This window comes from Zootoca vivipara, chromosome Z1, assembly GCF_965207765.1.
Source record: "Zootoca vivipara chromosome Z1, rZooViv2.hap1.1, whole genome shotgun sequence".
Taxonomy (NCBI): domain Eukaryota; kingdom Metazoa; phylum Chordata; class Lepidosauria; order Squamata; family Lacertidae; genus Zootoca; species Zootoca vivipara.
Window position 1 is genome coordinate 20669261 of NC_142583.1, and position 26779 is coordinate 20696039.

The following is a 26779-nucleotide window of genomic DNA, read 5'->3' on the forward strand; positions in this document are numbered from 1 at the left end:
CAAGGAAGCCAGTCTCAGATGCTAGAGTGAGTTATCCTTTGCCCAACTACGGTACAACTAAGAATTTATCAGTGGGTTGGGGGGCTCTTAAATATGTACAGGTCTCTTTTCAACTCTCTTCCATTGCATCAGCGCTATTATTAATGCTAACCTAAAGCCTCTTACAGGCCTCATCCTATATTTTCCCAGGTTAAATACTGAGCAAAAATGACAAACAATTTTCAGTTGCCCTGTTTGTAAATTGATTAGCAAATGTACCCTTTCAGTCCAGAAGAGGGCCACCTAACATTAAGTATCCCTTTGACTTGAAAGCTTATTTATGCGGTGCTACACATGCCTCGCAGCACCTCCTGACAGCGAACTAGAGCCACCGATTTCTAGCCACCATCGCCATCAGATCATTTCCATCTGCTAAACATGCAGAGCATTTCTACTGGAAGTGCAGGACAACTGCTGAATCACCTCTTAGGTCTGCAATCCAGGTGGGTGCATGGAATAGTCTTGCTTTCAAGCCCAGAGTTCTAAAGGAGTTCGCTGCTGTTTCGAAGCCCTGAAACAAACGTGGACAAACGCTTTGAATGACAACTGAATACAAGTCCCCTGGATCAGCCAACGAAATGATAACTCACCCAGACACACATTTATTTATTTTTATCGATAACATAAATAATCTTTATTAACGTACCATGGAATAGTTGAAAACCTGGACATTTAAAGTTCAATGATGCATCATGTTCTAAATGTCAGTGCGGACAATTACAGTACACTATTTGGTATGAATTACAACACTGAATAGCTGCCAGGCTGCGTACAAGGCAAAGAATAAAATGTAATGCATTGACATTTAGCTCCGAGGTTTTATATTATTAATTAAAGTCCACAGTTCTGCTGCGTTGCAGGTTAATGAATATTAGCTTCTATCAGTGCATTGCTTGACCCTGCAGGGTCTAGTGTAATGTCCAACTGGGTTTCGTGCCCAGTAGTGCAAATGCAGTTGCCAAAGTAGTGCAAACAAAACCAAGCCCAATTGCTCATTAGCGCTGCCTATATCTCACAGCCACAAAAGAACTGCAAACAACCACATGATAAATAACAAAATGTCAACACGTTGCACAAAGAATAATTGCAGCTTTGACAGCCTATTTGTGCTTTCAAGATCATCTCCCTCTGCAGCTCGGAGGGAACCAATTTAATTGCATGTTGCAGAAAGCCAATAGCTTTCCTCACGTATAAATATGTACATCTACAGGTTCATTAAAAGTAATGTAATCTGAGATTCGACATAGGTAATTCTGAAGGTGAGGTTTGTTCCACTCTAACCAAGGATGCTTTTATTGCAAGTGGCTCTTCTGGATGAGGAAACAAAAGTAGCTTGGGAACAACAAAGACAGACCATTGCTGGTTTTTATTAATATATTGCCTTTTAAGCTCAATTCAAAAAGCTGATCCCAGTATTTAAAAATCCAGCAGATTCAGACATCACTTCCATGACACACCATGCTCTCTTAAATACAACCCATGCCAAAATAAATGCCAAAGGGCATACAGAGAGGATTCTGGCACATAAGATGCAACTTTGGAATTGTCTTCCAGAGATCCACCAAAACCGAATCTGCACATTTTCTGGAAATAGTTATAGATTAGAGTAATTAGCATATTGTAACTCATTCCCCTATCCCTGGGACAGGGCAGACTATGCCAGATAAATACACACACTGAAGCAATACATTGAGAATAGCCAGTATGCCATGCTAGCCATGGGGACAGATCGCCAGGCTCCTGTTATCATGCAGGGTGCTGTAGACAAGGAAGAACACTGAATGAATGAAGGGCATTTACATCCAATGGCAGGAATCAAGAGGTGAGCTCCAACTGAAATCCGTGGAAGAAGCGACATGGTCCTACTCCTTTTTGGACAGGGGTGCCCAAACTTTTTTCAAAGAGGACTAGATTTGATGAAGTGAACATGCGTGAGGCCCGACCAAAGTTGCTGAGCTTTTTTACAATTTTTACAATTTTACCCCAAAGTTGTTGAGCTTTTTTAAGAATTGAAGTTGCTGAGCTTTTTTTTAGGATTTTACCCCAGGAGGACATATACTGCCACAGGGACCGAATTAAATCAACTGGTAGACCGGATTACGCCCCCGAGACGGACTTTGGACATGCCTGTCTTTGGACATCGGGATGGCAAGCAAAGAGGTAAGTTGCATATCTCATGACAACTCCCTGCATGCCCCCCTGCCCAAACCATTGTGTGACTCTTGAAAAATGAAGTCAGAGCACTATTACACCAGCAGGGCTCCCCCCACACAAAGAACATGCCGCCAAAGTACATTACAGAATCCTGCCCCTGGTAGGAGACCCACAGAGGTAAAATAGATTGCTGGATTCCCCTCCCTTTTGGCAAGTGACTGTACTGATGGGTTGGTGATGTGATCGTACTGGACTATTTATTTTAAATGTTTGTAAATGATGCCAATAAAGGTTTTGATTGATTGACACAAAGAAAAAGAAGTAAAAGACAGCAAAATGATGGCCATGGTGTTGTAATAGTGCTCTGACTTCATTTGCACTCACTTTCTGCAGCGTTGCTAAGGGTAAAGGTAAAAGAACTTGGATGGTTAAGTCCAGTCAGACTTGACTATGGGGTGTGGTGCTCATCTCGCTTCAGGCCGAGAGAACCAGCGTTTGTCCACAGACAGCTTTTTGGGTCATGTGGCCAGCATGACTAAACCACTTCTGGTGCAACAGGACACTGTGACAGAAACCAGAGCACGAGAAAATGCCATTTATCTTCTGGCCACCTATTTATCAACTTGCACTGGCGTGCTTTCGAACTGCTAGGTTGGCAGGAGCTGGCACAGAGCAATGGGAGCTCACCCCATCGCAGGGATTCAAACCACCAACCGTCCGATCACCAAGCCCAAGAGGCTCAGCCAAGAGGCACAGGACCACCTGTTCCCTTCAGGACATGCCTTCAGCAGCAGCAGACCTACAGGCATTTGCTAGTAGACTCAATAGACCTCACTTCTGAGTAGGCATGCATAGAATCACACTGCAAATTGAAAAGGAGACTATATGGCTATTATTTTGTAAGGCTCACCCATGGAAGTTGCTGCCTGTTAACTGCGGGACTATCTCACAAAAACGCAACAGGGGCATTCGACAGCTGATGATGTGGGAAGATGTAACATATAAAGGATGTGGCATCAGTTTGATTAGATGGAGGCACTCATCAGAAGGGCATTTCTATTGCAGCAAATCTCCATTTAAAAAAATAAATAGTGATGATATGAAGCAATCTCCCATCAAATTGTCAAGTATAATTCAGCCATTGAAAAGGCAGTTAAATCTCAGATACCTATGGTAAGTTATTTGCAGAGATGGAGGTCCTGGAATATTTAACCCAACTGATTTTAAGGATCCCACTCTCGGATATAAAAGCACCGGCAATCAAGTACTTCTTCACATTTATGCTAGTCATCACTTCATTGCCCAAGAAGTACTATCATAATGTACAGGATGACTGAACAAGCAAAGCAAGAGTTCATGTGAGTTTTAAAAAGAAAAAGAAAACTCAGTCTAGCTGGACTAATGGAAAAAGACTGCAGAGAAAAAACACATCGGGTGGTATTCAACTACATTTTATTCATAGTAAGTCCACTGAAGTTTATGGACCTAACTTAGCCATATTCATTTATTTTAATGGCTCTACTCTGAGGTAAAACACAGCTGAACATTGCCTACTATCTACATCCATCCATGAAATTTAAGGAGTGTTTTGTTGAGCACTACATGGAGAAAAGAAAGACAAGTGCTAGTCTACGAATAAATCAATTCATCAGCCTCCCTTAGGAAAGCAGAAATGTTTTAAGGGTCCATTTAAAGTACGGAAGACAATGTATTCAGGACTATGCAATCCAACTGCTAGGGTTGCAGCTTTGGTCTTTCCCATGAAACATTTTGTCTGCATTCAGACACAAAGCTAAAATTATGGTTTCATGCTATGTGAACATTATCACATCCACCCTCCTGTGTAGCTACCAGGAGATCAACAGTTTCAGCTTTCAACTAACAGTGATTTGTCATTATGTGTAAAACCAGACAAAATGTGGTTTGTCTTAACTGTGGTTTGATGAGATGTCATCTGGCCATCCAGACATTGTTAGATTCCCCCCCCCACAACTCCCACTAGCCTCAGCCAAGATGGCCAATGGCCAAGGATGCTAAGAGACGCAGTCCAGAACATCTGGAGGGCACCACATGGCCTCCCCTGCCCAAAACCGTAGCAAAGCCCAACCAAAGTTCTGGGTTTTTTAGTTCACAACTAATCAGTTAGTTGAAAATGGAAGCATAAGCTTCTGCTCTTCTCACAGCCACATCGTAATTGAGCACTGTCTTAACCCAGATGCACAAGAGAATAATACAGTGGTTTCATATAAAGTTCTAGTAGGCTTATCTCCCAAACACACGACACACCACACAGGCATTTAGTGTAGTGATCACACATTAGAGTAATTACTTCCGAGTTCCTGGAAGAGGTCGCTCTCCCCATGGTTCATCACAGGCCCTGTTAGTTTAGCAAAAACCTCCCTTAACTCTATTCAACTCTGAACAATGACCTGGTTCAACTAAACTATATTTTAGTTGGCAGGCAAAAGTCTCGAGTTTTTGCTCCCTTTCGATCCTCTGTTAGTACAGCCATAAGATCAGAAGCTTTTGCTTCCCTTTTCAGTCCTAGTTCGTTATGTGTGAACCAGAAACTGTGGTTAGGCTTACCTACGGCTCGGAGTAGAGACAGGGAACCTGTGGCCTACCATATGTTGCTGAACTACAGTTTCTATCATATCATCATTGGTCATACTTGTTTGGGGCTGATGGGAGCTAAAGAACAACATCTGGAGAGCCAAAGATTATCTAACCCTGGATTAGAAAAAACAACCCAGAATCAGAAACCATAGCTTAAAGTTGTGTGCTTCCATAAAACCATAGTTAATCCTAAATACAATTTGTTTCGGTTCATACATAACAAGAAACCACAGTTAGCTGAAAATGAAAGTAAACCTGTTTGATCACCCCTCTGTGGACACACCCGAGATGAGACTCATTCATGTAACACAAAAACCATGGTTTTATGTTATGTCTGAATGTAGCAAAAAAAATGTTTAGGGGGAAATCAGCTTGGTCCAAGTTGCAAAACAGGCCTTTTAGGCTGTTTCCATCATCATTACTTGAGTGAATATGATGAGCACAGTCGATAGCCTCAGTTTATATATGCATCACTTCAGGAAACAGTGAAAGACACCCAGAAAGACATTCCTTCTACAGGGCATGTTTGATTTTCTCGGACTCTTTTTACACTTCTTTTATCCCTCTGGTTGTCTTGATTTTTCAGTTCATCCCTGGCTCTCACCTCACATGTCTCTAAGATCCCACAGGAAACAGCACCTGAAACCCTCATTTTACAGTGTCCTTTTTGCTACAGTGAAAAAGTATCCTATGTATGTACAGTCTATTTGGATAGCAACATTGAAAAAGAAAAGAAAATAGAAAAGCAACATAAAAAGCAAAAGCCTTCAAATACGATGTGTGTGCTCCTCTAAGCAAAAGTCCAGCAAGTAAAATGCATGCAACATATTTCAGTGCCAATAGGCTAAGGGCTGATCTTTTCATTGGGTGAACATTCATTCATTTATTTTTGGGTAACTAAAAAAAATGCCCCGTTCCTCATCTTACAAAAGGCTTTATTTATAAAATGTTCTTAAAAACGCAAAACAGATTTCCTAAAAGCAATATAAAACTATGGTGGGTGTTTGCAGAAAGCCTGCATTTCTGCAAAATGGCAAGTGCCCTTTTTCACAATGACATCCTTATCCACACATTTGTTCCCACGCACAAAAGAATGGGAGATCAGATATGGGGGGGGGTTTCTCTAAAATTCCATAGGAAGCGATATCTGAAGCCCTTGAACTATGCATGCTGTTGTTCACCTGCTTTCTTCACAATAATGCACCAGTTACCATGATCATAGCTTGAACTTATTATGTGAACCTCAGGCACATTATCCTCAAGCAGAGAGCACAGCTCCCCTTCCCGAAAAACATGGTAATAGCGCATGAAGGCTTTTGTATCCTGACCACAAGCAACTCGGTCTCCCACAGCCACGGCCGCATCTACAATAGACTCACTGGAGCTCGCCGATGATGTCCTTTTCAAGTGTTTGCCTGCAAAAGAATGACTATTGCCTGGCGGGATGTAGCCGTTGCTTACATTTTCCACAGAGCTATCCAGGAATGGCATTTCCCCATTTTTACTTTGGACTAAAGCAGGTGGCTCACCGTTGAAATCTCTCAGCGACCTTGAGGCCGCCAGCCATTCCAATCTTTTGCACGCCATATGCTTCATAAACACGTCATCATAATTATCTAGTTGCTGCTCTTTCAGCAATGGTCCTCGACAGCCTGAATCTACACTGCAGTGCCTTGATGGCTGAATAGAGACGGCATTGTTTGTCCATCCAGCTGTGCTCTTCAAAGGCTGCATCTTCTCATTCTGCTTCCCCAAGGCAGACTCATCTAGTGATCTGGAGGAAAACCAGGAACGAAAAGATCTCCCAAGAGCACTGTAAACTCGTTTCTCTTCCTCTTCAGAGATTTTCACACAACAGGCTTCAGCTAAGCAGCTGCCAGTAGTCCTCTGGGGATATTTCTGGTCAAGGGTAATAGGGTAGCTGTATTTGGAACCCATCAGCTGGTCTGGGGGCATGGTCTGAGATGTTACGGTATGAGCTACAAGCTCCGTCTTACACGCACCCTTGCTGCGTTCAGAAAGCAACCGGGAGCAGAGGGCTTTGTTCCATGGAACAAACACATCTTGCTTCTCAAAATGCCGATTCTTTTGTTCCATGGCCCACACATAAATCATCATCTGGCCGCCAGGTACCAGCACCCTGGCCATTTCTTTTATTGCTTTGATTCGTCTTTGTTGTGTGGAGAAATGGTGAATCACTGGGGAGAGAAGCAAAACGATATTTTACATTCATGGATGTGGGGACTCTGTGCTAAAAATATTAAAATACTGTGCCTTTTACATGTGTGTCAATGCAACTTTACAAGTGAGATGACAATTTTCACGTTGTTTTTGCACCTAATGAATAATTTCTATAATGCTGAATTTAAACAAATGTTTTAGGTATGATGTTAAAAGCTCTATCTCATGCAAGGCTAGAAGGAGTATGGCGAGTGGTCTGAAAAACAACCAACCATCTAGTCTAGGCACAGGTTCTTGGCTATGTCACAAGGCTTCATCCTCAGCCTATGTTAATGACATACCAGCTAGCCATGTTTATCTGCAACACACCCAGGATCATGATCTCTTCCCCTTGCTAGTATATCAAGCCAAACCTCTCTCTTCACTGCTCCCCAAAACAAAATGAATTATTCTGTGCTGTTCAGGTACGAGGGAGGAATTGCACAGATGTCAGCAAAAAGAATTTACTGTTGCAGAAATTTCCAGATTCAATCCCTGGCACTTACAGTTAAAAGGATTAAATCCCCTCTCTTGTTTATACTGTACTGATTTTAGAAGTAGTTGCTAGGAGAGTAAGAGAAAACATAGATATAAATGGGGTAAAGGTGGGACATAAAACATATAAAATACAGTAAAGGTGTTTGCAGACGATGTGGTTTTAACACTGGAAGACCTGAGGAGTAGTGAAACTAAGTTACTTGAAGAAGTTGATAACTTCGACAAGGTTGCAGGTTTTAAGATAAACAGAATGAAAACTAAAATGTTGATTAAAAATATGGATGTGCAGTCAAAAAATGAATTGGCGACATTGAGTGGTTGTAAGTCTGAAAAAAGGTGAAATATTTAGGCCTATGGCTTACTACAAAGAACCCCAATATATTCCAAGTTAATTATATTAAAGTATGGAAAGAAGTTTTAAAAGACTTGGAAGTATGGTTGAGAATGAATTTATCTTTGCTAGGAAGGATTTCAGCTATAAAAATGAATGTATTGCCAAATATGTTATTTTTATTTATCTTTATTTATGGCAGGAGGATATCTCTAGATTTATCTGGCCAGGGAAGAAACCAAGAATTAAATATAATATATTGATTGACACTAGGAAAAGATGAGGCTTCTCACTGGCAGAACTTCATATTATATTATGAAGTTGCATGTTTGTGCTGGTTAAAAGATTGGATAAAGTTGGATAATTCTTAACTGCTAGACTTGGAGGGGTACGGTGTTAAATTTGGTTGGCATGCATGTCTATGGTATGGTAAAGCTTCATTACATAAGAATTTTATTAATCATGTAATTAGGAAAAATATTTATTGTATTTGGGGAAAATATAAGAACCTGCTAGAAAGGAAAACACCTTTATGGTTTTACCCATCCAAGCATTCTTCGGTTCTGTAATTTGTACTTTTGTACTTTTATAAATAAACTTTTGTACTTATATAAATTCATATTGGTGTTTTTTTTTTAACGATCAGGTAGTGGGTGACATGAAAGACTTCTGCCAGAGATCCTGCTGCAAATCAGCATAGATCAGTGGTTCGCAATTAACTAAGTACTATGGATCCCTTAATTATCAAAAGCCAAGCCCTGGACCCCCTTCTGAAATTTTTTGATACGTCTGTGGTAGTTTTTGTTATATGAATGGTGCCACAGACCCCGAGTGAGTTACGCAGACTCCCTGGGGATCACAGACCACCAATTGGGAACTACTGGCATAGATAATACTGAGCTGAGTGGACAAATAATCTTACCTGGATGTGGTGGGCAGGTCGACAAGCAATGTGGGTGGAGCAAGAAATGCAAATTTTACCTTTGTACAGTTTCTACGCAAACTCATGCACCCTTCTGTAATCCTCCATCCACAGAAGGAAGAGCCATTATCAGAGTTCTGGGACACATTCCAGCCATGGAAAAACACTTGGGGGTGAAAAAGGACTGGTAAGGGCTGTGGCCTGGAGAGAGGGGGTGTGGCCTAGGGAGAGGTCCAAGGGCCAGATATAAAAGGCCTGGTGGCATATTCAACCTCTGGACTTGAGGTTTCCCATCTCTGCTCTATACTATTCTTCATATTCTGGACAAAGTGAGCAAACAGCAGTGGAGAAGCACACATTGTATAGTGAACATATTTTACTTTTTTCTTTCTTTCAAACATCCAGACTCTCTTACCTCCCACAGAAATGATCGCGTTGAAGCACTGACCCCGGAAAGGGAGATTGAGGTTATCACAGATCATCACTTCGCAACCATTATTTCTTGCAATCTCTACCAAAGAACCGCAGTAATCACATCCAAGATTATACACCTGGCTATTGACACCAAGGTATTTTCCAGTCCCACAACCTTTAAAAAATAAAAATAAACACACTCACACAAACACCAAATGTGGTTACAGAGGGACAAAACATTCTCTATTGTTCAAGTGTTCAGCTAACGGAGTAAAACTGTGTTCTCAAAGTGAATATAGACCACTGAAACAGACAAATACAGTGGTACCTTGGTTTTCAAATGTAATCCATTCCAGAAGACCGTTCGAATTCCAAAATGTTTGAAAACTGAAACCTCAATAGCCGACAGCTAGGCCTCAGGATCTTGCATTCAGTGGAAGCTGCATGGCACATTCGACTTCCGAGGCGTGTTTGAAAACAGAGGCATTTACTTCCGGGTTTACGGAGTTCGAAAACCAAAATGTTTGACAGCAGTGACATTTGGAAACTGAGGTACCACTGTTACCGTTTCTTACAAGAATCGCCAGTAAAGATAGGTTTAGATTGCTAACATCATGTTAATGCTAAAGCTGTCTTCTTCAATCCACCCTGCACTTACAACTTTAGGGGACTCAGCATCCATCCACAGAAACAGCTGGAGTCAATTCCTGACCTATAGCTCTCTTCATTCTAGTGACAGTCTATGTAAATGGCAGTCTCATTACTACAAGTGTCATTCTGAATATCCTTCAAAGCTACTTGGACAAATAACTGGGTTTTAATATGATGTGTATGACATTCTGCCCTAATCCACCTTTAGTCATGGATTACAACTGGGATGGATAGGATGTAGATGAGCACTCCCATCTGCATCCAGAGATCCATCCCAGTCAATCCTAAGAATGAATATTGGGATACAGATGTTCATTCAGATTAACATTAACAATAATATGCCCACATGAAGCCTCCATCACAGATCTCTGTTGCTGGATTGCAGCATTCTTCCATAAAAATTACTGCTACTCATATGTCAAGCTTTAGGAGTGACTACAAAATGTATCTCCTTCCTGTGCGTAGGTTCAAATGGAAAGCCATGAAAAAGTACCACTCTAATGCAAAACCATTCAAAGAAATCTTTTCAAAAAAGTGCCTGAAAACTGCTCCAGGCAGTCAGAAGGCGAGTGATGAAGAATAATTTCTGCCAATTTTCAGCCGGAGAGATGCAGGGAAGCAGCAAAAGGGACTAGTTTACTACAGTATAAGGAATTCAGATGAAATGCTTCCGATTGCCTTAAGAAACAGCCCTGAGTCTTTTGGACCTGCTAATAGTGTTAATGGAAAAACTGTCTCCCAGTCACTACAGAATGACAATGGAGCATCTTAAATAGTAAGAAATCAGGTAGGTAGCCGTGTTGGTCTGGGTCGAAGTAAAATAAAAAAATTCCTTCAGTAGCACCTTAAAGACCAACTAAGTTTTTGTTTTGGTATGAGCTTTCGTGTGCATGCACACTTCTTCAGATACAGTGAAATAGAAGTCCCCAGGCACTTATGTAGAGAAGGGGTGGGGATGGGGAGGGGAGGGGGGATCACTCAGAAGGGTGGTGGAAGTGGGTGATTGACTGACTGATAGCTGTTGATGACCGGAAACGACTGCAAATGGTTTTGCATGAAAAAGCAAGGGTTGAGATGGCTGAAGATCACTTATCATGTATAATGAGATAAGAATCCGATATCTCTGTTCAATATCGGATTCTTATCTCATTATACATGATAAGCGATCTTCAGCCATCTCAACCCTTGCTTTTTCATGCAAAACCATTTGCAGTCGTTTTTGGTCATCAACAGCTATCAGTCAGTCAATCACCCACTTCCACCACCCTTCTGAGTGATCCCCCCTCCCCTCCCCATCCCCACCCCTTCTCTACATAAGTGCCTGGGGACTTCTATTTCACTGTATCTGAAGAAGTGTGCATGCACACGAAAGCTCATACCAAAACAAAAACTTAGTTGGTCTTTAAGGTGCTACTGAAGGAATTTTTTTATTTTAGTAAGAAATCAAACATTCAAAGTACAAGCCTGCATACTTCTTTAAGCATACTATTGAAAAATGAAGGCTGCAATCCAGCACACAGTAGTAGACATTGTCATAGTAATATGATGATCATATTTGGCATTTATAGCGCACTTAATAATTCAGACTGTTTCAAATGTTTTCATAGTTGTTCGGTTTGCTTAGTGCTGGGTAGGGGTGAGGTACTGGGTTGGAAGACAGACAGCTCAGCTAATGGGGAGGATGGTTGGACAGGTATAAGCTACCCATCATTCTCCGAGCCTGGGATTTCCTGGATGCTATGTCACCAATCCACCAGTTCTTAAACTGCAGCGGTGTTCCAGGTCAGTAATTGGTAACCATCTTCCATCCAAGGTTTAATCCTAGAAAGGGATGGCCAAACACCACCCTGCTCACCTCAAACCCCATCTGAATTTTGAAAGAATCCCCACATGGTTTCACCCACCTCCACCCCTCACCCCCCCACCCTTCTTTGCTTCAAAAGCAAAGAAAAAACTTACCATTGCAAGGAGGTAACCAGAAGCAGGAGGCATCCAAGGTACTAGTCAACAGGATGACCAGCCTACCCATACAACTGCAGAAATTAATTGATGCTTCTGGGCACGATTACAGAAATTTATCCATTGACATCACCAGAGGGTGATGTGAGTAAAAGAAATGCTTGTATTGAGCTGTTCCCTTCATCAAAGTGAACACGAAGATATTGTGGACTCTTGTCACCACATCAGAGCTCAGGGCTGGAGTTCATGTAACTTGTGGTGGATAAATAAATAAATAAATGTATAGTCTCCCCCCCCCTCCTTTTAATGGGACTCGAAATTTAATAGATATATGGCACATCCAAACTTCGTACATAAGTCATACATTAGTGTGTACATAACAGGATGTAAAATCAACTTTCTCCTATGTTCTTAAAGTTATAAGGATTCTTTATGCTGTCTCTCTATCTGTATACACATCCATGCATCCATGCACACAAACATACACGTACCTATATCAGCAATGAGGCTGCCTGGCTTTTGCTCTAGGAGAAACTGTCGGACGCGAGGCCATGCTTTGCCCTGCAGATCATTGAAATAGGCAGCTGTGCTTTCATAGACGTTATGCACATGTTTCTTTTCTAGCTGGGAAGCCTCATGTTCCATCCTTCAAGAAACAAACAGACCAAACATGCACTGAACAACATGTTCCCGAGTTAAATTCCAAAAAAGAACAGCCATGAAGAGAGGTCCAATCTCGATATACGGCAGTAGAACAGGCTCTTGCGAGAACTCCTCTTTTAAAAGTTACAAGGGAAGGGAGTTCCCAACTTTTCCAAGCAACATCTCCCACCCCCCAACCATTTCTGCATACAAAAATGCATTCTTCATTTGCCTCCCAACGTCTTACTTTGGGTGGAACGCTGCTTGTTCTCTCCTCTCAGTCACCCTGGTTAGCAGGCCTCCCTTTTTTCTCTACAAGTGCTGCCTGTTAATAGCCTCTTGCAGCAGAGTGTGGTGCTATAACCAGATCACTCCAGGAAGCAACATAGGCAACCCACTCAATGCACCACAACGTCTCCATTTGCTACTATTTTGATCATTTCCTATGTTACCAGGGTGGCATAACTGTCCCTGTTTCTATGTAAGTCAGGCTTCCACGCTGCTGCTATGAGATACGGTACCTACATTCCAGCCACAAACAGGGGAATCCCCGCTTAAGCGGGGGTTCCATTCCGTGCTGCTGCACGTGTCATCGGGATGTGCACAAGCAGGGATTCCTCCATTCCACCCCTGCCCCCTTTTGGGTGGGGATTTCCCTGTACAGTCACTTGGACTGTTTGATTAGGAGCCACTTTGAAGACACTGGTGTGGACAACTCGCCTAGTTGCTACTTCCCACTGCGTCTCCTCCCATCCATTTGCAGTACCAAAGTGACCTTTCTGGGACTCCACTCCAGATTTGTGTAGTGTTTACTCCTTTGCCTTTTTTTCTCCCGAAAATGTCCTGTAAGGCAGCGGGTATGGCGGTTCTTTGGGGTTTACTCCCAAGGCTTTTCTCACAAATGAGTGTAGCTGCAAGGCAGCAGAGGTTTAGGGTCAGAGATTTCCTTCTCCTAGGTGGGCTACTTTCCCAGGTTGACAAACCCTATTTGCCCCTCACTTCCCTTTACACCCCATGCAGAAATGGCCTCCTTGACCGTGGGACCCACTATTGGTCTTGTCCACTGAGTCCACCAGAGTCTGTCTTTGCATGCAGGGCAAGTCCCTAACTAAGGTGTGGCCGTTTCTTCTTTTCATCTATTCTCTAACAATGAGCTGAGCAAACTTAAGTTTGTTTCATGGAGCCTGAGGAGTTTAAATGCCAAAGTGCCTGGGCTGCAAATACTTAACTGGAGCTTTCTTTCAGTGTTAAAAAAGGCCGAGGCTACAATTGTTGCTTTACCCCAGAAAAACCAAAAGCATGAAAAAGCCACTACCTTTCTCTGGCCAGAGAAAGCTAAAGCTTGTTTACCCAATCGTCTCCAAGGAATCCAACAATACATAAAAGAAACACAGGGGAGGGTGTGGTTTTCGGGAATTATTCAGAAGCACTAAAACATAAATCATGTCTTAATTTGCAGAGACCTCCACAGACTGAATGCCTGGAATCATATTTTTAAAAACTCCTGTACTATCTCCTCTGCTGCTTTTATAATTCATTAGTGTTACAGTTTAAACTACCACAACCAGCAGAAACATTTGATTGCTAAGGATCCCCTAAGCAAGTTTGCAAGACTCTTGGGCTGGGGTATTGTTTAGGGGTAACGGGATTCTGGGGGGTGTTATTGATATTAATTTTTTGTATCTTAATTTTAGATCTTATGATTTATGTGGAAATTGTTCGATTTGGTTGTGCTTTTTGATACTTTATTTATTGTTTATGACTGCTTGTGTTATGCCTGTACAGTTGTACCTTCAATCCCGAACGCCTTGCAAGTCGAATGTTTTGGCTTCCAAACGCCACAAACCCAGGAGTGTTCTGGTTTTGCGAACATTCTTTGGAACCCGAACATCCAACGTGACTTACATGACTTCCGATTGGCTGCAGTAGCTTCCTGAAGCCAATTGGAAGCCACACCTCGGTTTCCGAATGTTTTGGAAGTCAAACGGATTCCGTTTGACTTCCGAGGTACCACTGTAGTTAGGTTTATTTTTTATGTTGTAAGCTGCTTTGAGCATGATGGCAACTATGGAAAGGCGGCATACAAATAAAATTATGGATGTATGTTTACTTGGAAGCAAATCCCACTGAGTTCAATGGAACTTATTGCCATAAAAGTATGTAGGACTGAAGTATTCTGTTTTGTTCCCTGCATTTTCACCTTTTGCAGCGAGGGAACCACCAGAAGGCTCTCAGAGCTGAACCTCAGTGTCCATGCTGAACAATGGGGATGGAGACACTCCTGCAGGTATACAGGACCAAGGTAAAGGTAAAGGGACCCCTGAACATTAGGTCCAGTCGTGACCGACTCTGGGGTTGCGCGCTCATCTCGCATTATTGGCCGAGGGAGCCGGCATATAGCTTCCAGGTCATGTGGTCAGCATGACAAAGCCACTTCTGGTGAACCAGAGCAGCACACGGAAACGCTGTTTACCTTCCCGCTGTAGCGGTTCCTATTTATCTACTTGCATTTTTGACATGCTTTTGAACTGCTAGGTTGGCAGGAGCTGGGACCAAGCAACGGGAGCTCACCCCGTCACAGGGATTTGAACCGCCGACCTTCTGATCAGCAAGCCCTAGGCTCAGTGGTTTAACCCACAGCGCCACCTGGGTCCAAGGTAGTTTAGAGCCCTGCAGTTTTCACATTGAGCACAATTGCAAACCACTTAAATTTTTCTGTGGTCAAGCCTGCTTGATCTCAACAAACTCGGTAAGAACAAGCCTTCATAAGTGGTTTGTAAATAAAACGTGTTGTTTCCACTGCTTGGAACCCTTTCCTTTCTTCCATGCATGTCTTGAACAAGAATAGAAAGCACATAACTGCAAACCACTTTACAAAATTGCCAGCTTCTGCCAACAATGCATTATACTAACTTGGCTGAAGGTTAAAGTTTTCATGCAAAGCCCAAAGTCAACACATACTTGATCCAAGAGCATACACTGGAATTTCCAGAAGATCTCTTTGGGAAGTGTGGGAAGCCTCAGTTGATCCTCATCAACTGCAGACTGTGATGAAGAACAATTCATAAAAGGCATTGAAGGAGAGTGTGTCGAAATTCTTGGAGAATTTCAGATATAAATTACAATAAAGTTCCTCAACTGCAATTTGCATGACCAAAAGCTACACAGAATTAAAGCAACAAAAGCTTGGAACTCAGCCTTCAGAACTAGGTGGCTTGGACCTCCCTGAGGATCAGATGTGACACATGATATCCATGAACTGGTTCTTCTAAGATACTTTTTTAAAGCAACTGCAGGAGGACCAATTTGGATTTGGACCACAGTGCTGGGGAAGCAAGGTTTAACCCTTCTCCCCTGCTATGGTTGGGACCAGTCAAAACTGAAAACTGGCTACTTCTTGTTTGTCATATAGTCCATAAAGTCAAATGTAGGTAGCAGCTTAACTTTTTTACTGCATTATGGGGAATGGGGAACCTACGAGCTTCTAGATGTTGAATTCCAGCTCCCACCATCGCTGACCATGCAACTGGGGCTGGTAGGAGTTGTCATTCAGTATATTCTGATTTTATTCTGTGAACCGCCCTGAGAACTGCGGGTATAGGACAGTATAATCAATAATAATAATAATAATAATAATAATAATAATAATAATAATAATAATACAGTATAGACATCAGGTTGACAGTATGTTCTACACTACTGTCCAAGTAGAGTAATTTTGGCTTAGCTCAGCAGCCAGTCAATATTCTTCCTCCCCTCGTCTCTCAGTACATGTCAGAAGACTCAAGAAAGGGAGGAAACTGGTTTCTCATATCAGGCTGGGCTCTCTGCAGCAGAAAAAAGCAGGGCAAATTTCTGGCACAGGAGGGTGGCGGGGAGTTTGGTCGTCTCTGTCACATTACACTTTGGAGCAGGCAGAACGTTCTAATGTTTCCAAATCTCAGAACAGTGTAAGAGATCTTCCCCAATGGAGAACTTGGCGCAGTACGGAGGACTGTGTGCTTCTGAGCAGCATCTGACAATGTCAAGTGGCAGGGGGCGCTTGCTTTCAGCAAACTGGCAAGCAGGGGTGAAAGAAGGCTAACTGACACCCGGGGCAGGGCAAACCACCGGCTCCACACGCGTTGCGCCACTACATACAACGCATGCGTTGTACGTAGTGGTTTGCTGCTGGCGCCGCCCGAGCGCTGTACAGACGGTGGTGGGATCCTCTGCTCGTGGCTGCAGAGGCGGCAGAGGGATCCTCTGCTTGCGGCTGTAGCGGCGGCGGAGGGATCCCACCATCGTCTGTACAACACTCGGCCGGTGCCGGTGGCAAACTGCGCATGTGTGCAACACCGTGCATGCATTGTACGTAGCAGTTTGCTGCCGGCGCTGCCTGAGCACCATACGGACGGTGGCGGGATCCTCCACATGTGGCTGCGGCGGCACAATGGCTGCTCGCGCTGCCGCGTCCAGGGGTGGCGGGGAAACCACCCCGTGGGGTGCCTTCTTGTCACCTCTCCAGACATGGCGCCCGGGGCGCACCCCCCACCCCCACCCCTGTGACGCGACTGCTGGCAAGTGGGTTTGAGAAGGCTTGGTAGTGGCTCTCCCTGAAACTGCTGCTCTACAGGAACCACCATCTCAGTTAAACCAAAATTTGCTCTCTCTGTTGCTTACTTGCAGACCATTTCCCTTGCTGTTCCCCCGTCACTTTAATGTGGTAATAAGGGTGGAGAATTGGAAGCAAGGTTGAAGGGCATTCTAGTGTCCTGCATCTTAAACAAGCCTTCTGGTAGAACTTATTTCACTTTGAATTTTTAAGCCAGTTATTGGAGCTCTTCTTATTTTTATACAGTGCCTAGTGGTTTCAGGAACAAGATGATAATAATTAATTATCAGCAGCTTGTTCCTTTCAGACAGAAGTCTGTTGCTTTAATTTCACTGAAATGCTTAAGGACGTTGTTCACCCGAGAGCTCTTCCATATCTTCTGATATTCTGTTTCCCTGTTTATTCAAAATTATTCTATGAGTTGGAAAAGGGGGGGGGGGTGTTTAGCCTCTCTGTGAAGTAAAAGCACATTGAGTAGCATGAATACTGTTAATATTTGCGAGGCTTTTCTTTGAGGAAATGAGTCATCAGGCCTGAATGTGTAATTATAGCAGAAATGCATTATTCTTTGTTCACTGAGAGGCTATAACTACATTTCACCCCTCCCTGCAGAGCTTTTTTTTTTTTTTTGAGGGGGGAATAAAAAACAAAACTTACCACTGAATCCCTAAAAGTTGGAACCGCAACTTCATGAAATATCATTTTCCCACAGGAAACCATTCTGCCCATCCCCACCTCCATTAAAGTTTAAATAGCTAAAGTTTCAAAGATGCCTCTTTAAAAATACATATTTTTTAATTTTTGTTAGCAATGTGAGAGAAAGGTGCATTTTTCTTTTTTTAATTAAATATTAAATTTATTACATTAACACGTTGTAACATTAACACGTGTGCATTAATAAACCCACATAGTATCTTAATTAAAGTGATATCCTACATACAATAATTATGATATGCATAATTTGTATCTTAAGAGGATTACCTTTCAGTGTAATCAATTCAAATTGTTCTAGGTCCATTTTGCGACAGGCATTTCATTCGTGCGAGCAGTTTCTGAGCTCTGGGCACAGTACTGCACCTAAAATTTCACATTAAAACTGCAGAGTGGAAGAAAAGGAGGACCTTTTTCTGCCTCCCCACTTCCAGCTACTCTCTGAAGACTAGAGAAGAGACCCTCTTAAGAATATTAGGGGGGGTGGGCAGGAGAAGGATTAGACCATTTGAAAAATGAACATAACATTTTAGCTGCAGCTCATTCATTTTCAGCTTTGTATTCTTGTTCTGAAAAAAGTGTGCCTAGACATTCCGTTGTTGCGCCCATAACCTAGGTTTAAGGTGTCATTTAGCTCCAAGCTTTCATACCTCAGTTTCTAACACTGTTACCTTTGTCTTAATGCAAATCAAGAGCAAAGACTGTATTTCACCCAGTAAAAAAAAAAAATAAATAATAATAATAATAATAATAATAATAATAATAATTTATTATTTATACCCCGCCCATCTGGCTGGGCTTCGCCTGCCACTCTGGGCGGCTTCCAACAAACATTAAAATACATCAAATATCACAGATTAAAAACTTCCCTAAACAAGGCTGCCTTTAGGTATTTTCTAAATGTCAGGTAGCTGTTTATCTCTCTGACCTCTGATGGGAGGGTGTTCCACAGGGTGGGTGCCGCTACTGAGAAGGCCCTCTACCTGGTTCCCTGTAGCTTTGCTTCTCGCAGTGAGGGAACCGCCAGAAGGCCCTCAGCTCTGGACCTCAGTGTCCGGGCAGAACGATGGGGGTGGAGACGGTCCTTTAGGTATACAGGACCGAGGCCATTTAGGGCTTTAAAGGTCAGCACCAACACTTTGAATTGTGCTCGGAAACGTACTGGGAGCCAATGTAGGTTTTATTCCTTCTTAAACTTCATTATTCCAATACAAAAATAATTAAAATGATTCCAATTCTCTGACAAGAGGTCAAAGATGGGGAGGCAGCAAGAGAAGTAGCATCCAGTACAATTAAGAAAGATGGGAGCTCCGGAGTTTGGGAATACAGATTATAGACTCTGCAAGAGGGGTGAAGAATGCACATACAAGCCAGGGTATCTCCCTCTGGTGCCCACCTGGAACAGCTCACTGCTAATGTTGTGCCAGAATACCCTACGTCATGCATCCTCAGACTTCGGCCCTCCAGATGTTTTGGGCTACAATTCCCATCATCCCTGACCACTGGTCCTCTTAGCTAGGGATCATGGGAGTTGTAGGCCAAAACATCTGGAGGGCCGCAGTTTGGGGGTGCCTGCCCTACGTGAATAGAGAAGGATATTGGAGATTTGGATTCCAGGAAGCAGTCATTTCAACTCATGATCCTTTTTCTTACCCATCTCTGCAAGAGCAGGTCCCCAATCCTAATGACCAGCAGTGTGTTCAGCTTTTGTGATACAGGAAGGAGCTAAGGCATAATTTAAACACAGCTTTGCAGCAGAGACTCGATGCAGATATTTAAAACTCCTTGATGGAGACCAAAAAGAAAACCTAGTTGGCATCTGCACATTATCATACCAACTTCTTCAAATACGGGAGTTATAGAGCTTCGGTTATCAGAGTTTAGATAATCACACTCACAGAGGTGTATACTGCACTCCACTTCGCGAATTGGGAATACTTTAATGGTTTCTTCCAAGCAGAGGTCACGCTCAGAGCAGAGAACACTGTTGAGTAGTTAAGGCCAATTGAGGAGGATGATTCATAGCAGTTGCCTTTAGAAGCCAGCTGCTCAGTGTTTATGCTCTCAAAGAGGAAGACTGCAGTTCAAAACGGTCCAAGACTCTCAGGCTACAGGACGATAATCGTTATTCCCCACAAGTCAGTACTGGGGCCCTAAGCAACTCCATTATGATCTACGGTGAGCTTTGCCTGGCCAGATCTGGATGGACCTCCTACACAACTCAAGGCATTGAAGGAAACTTAAAACTAACCAGGGTATAGATGCCAAACTTCATAAAAAATGATTATGTAGAGATGCAAATTTAGGATTTAAATATTGCAGAAGGCCAGTGAAGTAATTTATAATGGAGAACACCCCAGATGAAGTCTACCCTGTTTTGGACATTAGATAAAGTCCTGTCTCAGAAGAAACAGGCTGACCCTGGTTGAGATGCTGATGTAGGGTGGAAATCATTATGTTTCAGTTCGGTAAGAGAAATCATTGAAAAGAGACTGATTGCCCAAGCCCGACCTAGGTTCCACCTTCCCATTATCCACGAGTGCATCAGCCTAATGGCAAAAATAAACAAATTAATTGAATTAAACTGCCCCCCTTGGCCTTTAAGGGCATTCACATTTTCTGCCTGAGCCACTTCATGATAGACCCAGCTGTTCTCAACAGGATTCCAACTATGATACTATCACTTTTTGCATGGATCAGTCTTTTCCCCACTGGCTCAGATACGCTACCCCTGGGAAAAGGTCCAGCCTGTTCTGATCACACCTTCTGCTAGCTCACAGAACATCACAACTCTGTCCAGAATTCCCAGATTTCCACCTTTTTTTGGAATAATTTCTGTGTCTTCAAAGGGTCAGGGAGTGGCAGAAAGCTAAACTGCATAGCTTTACTCAACACTCCAGCTGGATCTAAGCACATCAAAGAAGCGTTTCAGTTAAACGCATTGTAAACTCATACAGTACAGGGAAATCCAGTTGGGAAAGACAGGACTCCACAGTGCCGCCTGGTGTCACAACCTTATATCGCATATACAACACATATAAAATGTTTTTTCTAGCTGATTCCTCCGTCTCTATGCTGGGAAAATCTGCAACTCTTTGACTCCTGCCAGTTCAGCTTTGAAGTCACATGATAAGTCTCCTATCCATTGAAGCGAAAATCCAGTAGGAATTTTATCAACATACAAGATTCGAATCGTACCCCAGAGTGCTAAAGCCTGCCTGTCTGCTAAGATTTTTAAAATTATGGCATGAACTGCATTTCTTTCTTTTTTAAAAGATGAATTACATAATAGATGGGCTTTATTTAAAGCAGCAATTATAGTTGGTGCTTATTTAAATAATAATAATTCCATCCTGTTCATAGCAAGATTAAAAGTACTGTGATTATTCTTTGATGTTGCCAGGCTAATTAAAAGTGTATTTGCCGCCACTGACTTTTTAATGTGAATGAATATATTACCTCCTGTGGATGAATCATGTATTGAAGTATCCATCACAACTTCCAAACCATTCCATTGTTTCCTGATTAGATTTTTATTATCCCATGAACTAAAGTGGAATTAAATATTAACAACACAGCACTGAATTTGGTTCTCTATCAATGAATTATTCAACGCACTATGTGTATCATTATAGATACATGGTAACGTTTACCAGGTTTTAGATGCAATCTCGGACTGGGTACTGGAAGTCTAACTGGAGGACTGGTGGAATTGGGGTGGCAGGTGCTGTTGAGAGGATTCAACCTCCTTTAGCAGCCCAAGTGGGATGGCTTTGCAAGATTCCCTTTACACCGCTGTGCTTGAAATTCCAGGTTGTGACCGTACCCTTTCCAGCAATTCCAATCACACTGAAAGGCTGGGATTCAATCGCTAACAAAGCGACTATTCCATAATGACAATTTTATTAATTATACCCCACCCATCTGACAGGGTTTCCCCAGCCACTCTGGGCGGCTTCCATATACGTGTATAAAATAATAATAAAATCCCTATTAATATGTTGAGATCAGGAGTGGAGCCACAAGGCTCCCACTCTGCCCCCCTCCCCAGTGCATACATACATTTTTACACCATTTCACCATCTGTGCAGGGCTTGAGACGTATCTTGAGCAGCAAGCAGAATAATGGTATAAAGTGCTAACCCCCAGACAATCCATCATTAGACTACATCTGCCTTCATGTTCATTTCATGACGACAGTTATTCAAAGCCCTGCAACAGTCAGGCTTGTGAATTATATGAAGTCGGACAGCGATGTCCCTGACGCAGAGGCCATTGCTAGTAATTAACAATTCTGGTGAAGATTCACCCGGCAACAAAGTGAGTCTGCCAATTCCAACTGATTAAATATTTTGGCATTTTTACAAGAGAAGCGACAGGACATAAAGAGTCCTACAATTTTCTATCCCGCCCCTCTTTTTTGCCTCCTGCTTTGCTCCATGAGCAATTATAGGATGGATTATTTTATTTTTATTTTATTTTTTTGAGCTAGGTTTTTAGCCTGCTTTTGCAAATACTCTCACACACTGCTTGCCTTTTTTCCATGCCTGTTTTGGTTCACACATTCAGAATTGTAATCAGCTGCACGGTTCACATCACTCGAGGCAGCTGTCTGTCCCCACCAGCAGTCTAAACACCGCATTCTGTACCAGGCCCAAGGGCAGCCACTCATAAAGTGTGTTGCAGGAATCTAGTCTCTAGGTCAGGGCCCAGCAACCTAAGGCCCATGGGCCACAAGCGGCCCACGGGGGTCGTTTAACCGGCCCATGAGCCACCCCCGAACCGAGCAACCTGCTCTGTGAGTCCGTGTGTGCTGCGTTAAAATGGCACAGCGCGGGGACTCGCTTCCACAGCATCGGAAATCGTGCCTGCGCAGATGCCAGAAATCACAGGCGCACATGCGATCTGGCCCACAGTGGGATCTCCTTTATCTAGTCTACCAATGGTCCAGAGCTTCCACAGGCTCTCCTGATTCCTGGAGCAAACTGGCTCTCCTGATTCCTGGAGCAAACTGACGGCACTGTGCTCCCAAACTCCTAATAAACACTTATTTGATAAATGTTTCCATTACATTTATGAGATCAGGTCAGGTCTTCATAATTTGTTAAAGATTAGGAGACATACACTTCCCTTTGAGTGAATAGACTCTTGGGACATATATCATTTTTTAAAAAAATCAATACAATAACGTACAGCTCAACACATGATTACAGTTAAAAATGATGTTGAAAACAACCACAACACTAAAAAGTCTACCATTAAACCAAACAAAGAGGCAAGTTCACTCCCCCAAAGTCCTTCCTAAACAGGAACATCACCAGAGAACCTGGGCTGTGTACACAACATACATTTAAAGCATATTTGCATGTGACTTCCCCCAAAGAAGTCTTGGACGTGTAGTTTGTTATAGGTGCTGGGAATTGCTGTTCTTTAAGGGGTGTCCTGATAATTCTCAGAAGTATCAACAATCTACAGTTCCCAAGATTCTTCGTGGGGAGTCGTGGGGAATGTATGGTGTATATGCAGACCTGGTTAGCAAGATTCTCTGAAACTGAGTTTTTTTACATCCTTGGAACTGTAGTTTTTATATTCACAGGACCAGATATTCAGAGCATGGCAAAAATACCAAATACAACTATAGTATATGAGAACCATATAAATGCATCTTAAAATCTGTTTTAAGTCAGTAAAGGAAGAGAAAGCACCAGAAAGATTTTTTTAAAAAAAACAAAACAAACATAATGTATTTTTTTAAGCACTGAATTTAAAGAATTTGCTAAGGGAGAGAAATCCGAGTTAGGGAATTCCATCCAGCTCAAAAATGAGAGCAAGGGACTCTATTAAAGAGTATTTTAATAATATATTATAACAAGATGCAACAAATGTTTTCCTAATTGCAAAAGCCACTATGCTCTGTCATCTCATTATGCACACTTTCATTATAGAATAAACTATGTGTTGTTTTAACTATCTACTGTCTCAGATATATTGGTTTGCCTTTAACAAATTTAACAGATTCCCCACCACACCAAATCAGCTTTACAAATATTTCTCCCCAAACAGGATGGTTTAAGAAGAAGTGGTGTGAAGCAGCCTCGAAAGAAAGAAAGAACGTGGAAATATATACCGTAGCTGCTGAGAAACTGGATGAGCCAGGCACAAGTTAAAGACAGGAGCATATGGCTACCATGTTCTATGGAAGGAAAATGTACTTGGTGCACAGATATGCAAACACAAAAGTGCAGGCTAGCAACAGAAGGGGAAGCCAGCAAGGCATCACCTGGCCACCTGCTACTCCTGGCAAAGAGAGCAGCACAAACACACCCACATGCATGCAAGATCACTATCACATTTCTGTCTGGAAATTAAATCGCACCACTGAACTAGACTGGATGAAATTATTCCACCCTGGCTTCTCCAGCTGGACTAGATTTGCATTCCCTTGGCACCTCTCATGATGACACTGCTGATAATTTCCCCACATGAATATCACTTCTGGGGAGGGGGGGGGGAGAGACACATTCACCATCACATGCCACTTCTGGCGGCTGTAAACATGTCAATACTGGCATGTGCATTCGTTACACACGAAGGCATGGGTGTATCCAGAATTTTTGTTAGGGGGCAGACAGGCCTTTTGTTAGGGGAGGTAGAACCTCCGTTTGCTATGTATTTTTATTGATTGATTTTTTTGGGGGGGGTGGCAGCTGTCCCTCCCTGCTCCCAGTTGGCTAAGCCCATGCACGGAGCTTCACATCTTTTCCAATGCATATGTAATATCCATGCAGAGAAATTGGCAGGAGACTTCAGGTCAAAAGAATGAGACAAAAACTGAAGGCAACTGCATGAAGTTCTCCAAGTCAGCTGAGAGGGCTGAGGCAAGATCAGAACAGGGTGGTTGCTTTTTTTCTTTTTCTTTTTAACAGTCTCCAGCCATGAGGATGCTACAGAGCTTCAAGAACAAAACAAACGAGCCTCGAGGCAAGAGTTACACCCCCACCCACTTCTCTTCAAAGATCTGGTCTATTTTAAGGTTTATTTATTTGTTTGTTCGTTGCAGAATGCAAAACAGCTACAAAGATCGAAGGAGGGAGGTGGGGCCACTGCTGCCGCCCGTATGAAGACCTTTCAGCCCCAAACAGCAGAGAGGCGTCCAAGCAAGTGGCGAGGCGGAAGAGGAAAAGGGAGAAGTTGGTGCCGAGCGGGATGGCATCTAAAATCAGCATCTCTGTTGAATTGTTGGACAGGGGAATAACAGGAGTTTAATGGACGGGTTTGAACATGCACCAGCGACGGGGATCGTCCTGCACGTGCGGTGTGCATACGGTATAGGCAAAGCATGTACAGGCAAGCAGAGGCAGATTTATTCTTAAACCAAACCGACAATGTCTCTCACCCCCACCCCCACCCCCTTTTCACAGCCAGATCCCAAACATGTCGGGAAAGTAACCCTCGCTGCGTGCAGCCGGACTCCCCTACCCGAGTCCGCTTGGAACAGTCGCCCCAACTCTTCGAAGCGGGAGAGTCGGGAGGGCGCATCGCCAAAGGGGGGCGCGGGATTATACAACGCTTCGGTCGGTCTACCGTATGCATCCTAAGAGAGCCGCGAGAGGCATTGCTGAGAAGCCGCAGTCTGTGTCTGCCTGCCTGCCTGCCTGGCGAGCGTCCTGAGAGCCGCCTCGTTTCCTGCCCTCGCCCCCGTTTACCTGCACCCGCCGGTAGGAGGCAGGGTGGACGAGAGCCGCCTCATGCGCCTCCTCTATCCGCCGCGCGCCGCAGGTTGCCGGCCGCGAGCAGCAGCAGCAGCACCGCCACCAGCCGCCGCCGCCGCCTCTGCATCCTGCCCGGGGAGAAGGAGGAGGAGGCGGTGCCTAACTCGGGCTACGTCGGGGGCTGCGAGGCTCCCCTCGGCGGCTGGGCTCATTCCTCCTCTCTGCTCCGGCTCTCCCTTCGCGCCTCTCCGCTGGCGCGAGGGGGCGCGGAAGCTTCTGCTGAGAAGATGGGAAGGTGACTGGGAGGGGGGGGAATAGAGAGGCGAAGGCGGCTCTGGCGCTTCACGAGCAGGTGAGAGCGCGCGAGAGAAAAAGGTCCTCGGCACTACGACGCAGGCGGAACGGCGCGCGAGAGGAATGCGAATAGGCAGCCGGGGAGGCTGCGGGAGGCGGAGTGGGGGGAGACGCCAAGGGCGCGCCAGGGAGGGAAACCGAAGGCAAGGGCAGCAGACTTTGTGGGCAGGATGCGAGCCAGGACACACCCCCAGGGAGACGAGACCCAAGGCATTTGGGCACCTGAGGTGGACGGTGGACCCCACCATTGCGCCCTCGCTCCTTGCCAGGGAATAAAGGGAAGGGAAGATCTACATCAGAAGGGGGGGTGAGGAAGATTGACATCAAGATCTGTTGTCCCAGTGGATCCTGTCACCTGAGGTGGTCACCTCACCATGCCTCATGGGTGGGCCGGCTCTGGACAAGCTGCCCTGCCTCACTCAGTGCCGTGGGACTGAGTTGCCAAGCCGCCATTTTATATTACTGGTTTGCACCCCTTTTTCCGCCTCCAGGTTCTCCCCCTTCTGATTTAATCCCTCACAACCAGGGCTATTTTTCTAGAAATATTTGTGCCAGAACTCACCGTGAACGCCTCCCTTGTTCTCTCACATTACAGAGCCCACCTGAGAGGTGAGTTCCGGCTAGGGGGGAAAGGCCTGCCCACAACATTTAGGCTGAGACACAGGAACTGGGCCCTGGTCATCCAGTGAGGTTCACGGCCCTGTGGGAGGTTTGAACCCTGGCCTCCGCACACACATACCCCCAGGGCCTAGTCCCACACACTGAACACTATAGCACACAGTGCCCCTCCAGGCAATTCTACATGAGGAGCGCTGTGGGAAATTGTGACACCTAAGTGTGTGGTGGGGCTAAGGCAGCCATTGGTGCAAGCACCATGCCTGATACCCATAGGTTTGTGACAGGGCGTTTTTCTTGTGGCTCTACATTTGGTCTCCCACCTGTAAGTGAACCCCTACGTGCTT

At 43.9% G+C, this 26779-nt stretch overlaps 1 protein-coding gene and 1 long non-coding RNA gene across 7 annotated transcripts in view; one reads left to right on the top strand and one right to left on the bottom strand.

Annotated features, from left to right (window-relative positions):
- Positions 1-636: 636 nt before the first annotated feature.
- TRMT9B (tRNA methyltransferase 9B (putative)) lies at positions 637-25589 on the bottom strand. 5 transcript variants are annotated; one of them, XM_060278810.2, is made up of 4 exons: positions 25458-25589; positions 12296-12450; positions 9196-9369; positions 637-7007 (listed from the first exon to the last, which is right to left on the bottom strand). In XM_060278810.2, exons 1-4 carry the CDS (start codon positions 25499-25501, stop codon positions 5971-5973), a joined length of 1410 nt encoding a protein of 469 aa, XP_060134793.2. In that variant the 5' UTR covers positions 25502-25589; the 3' UTR covers positions 637-5970. The 5 variants fall into 5 exon arrangements, with proteins under 5 accessions (XP_060134793.2, XP_060134794.2, XP_088517050.1 ...); XM_060278811.2 differs by lacking the exon at positions 25458-25589 and adding an exon at positions 25231-25369; XM_088660924.1 differs by lacking the exon at positions 25458-25589 and adding an exon at positions 12694-16641.
- LOC148687297 (uncharacterized) overlaps positions 24669-26779 on the top strand; it is a 35503-nt gene continuing 33392 nt past the window's right edge. Inside the window, exon 1 of one of the 2 annotated variants that reach the window (XR_015947861.1) lies at positions 24669-24784. This is a non-coding gene — a long non-coding RNA (uncharacterized LOC148687297). The remainder of the gene's footprint in view (positions 24785-26779) is intronic. The other variant, XR_015947863.1, reaches the window with a different exon arrangement.

What these genes read in the sequence shown, in the direction of transcription:
- TRMT9B (XM_060278810.2), bottom strand. Translation starts at nt 25,501, where the DNA reads ATGAGGCGGCTCTCGTCCACCCTGCCTCCTACCGGCGGGTGCAG. An exon ending in CCTCCTACCGGCGGGTGCAG is followed by an intron (nt 12,451 to 25,457) that starts GTAAACGGGGGC and finishes TGTTTCTTGAAG; the next exon opens with GATGGAACATGAGGCTTCCC. An exon ending in CAGCCTCATTGCTGATATAG is followed by an intron (nt 9,370 to 12,295) that starts GTACGTGTATGT and finishes TATTTTTTAAAG; the next exon opens with GTTGTGGGACTGGAAAATAC.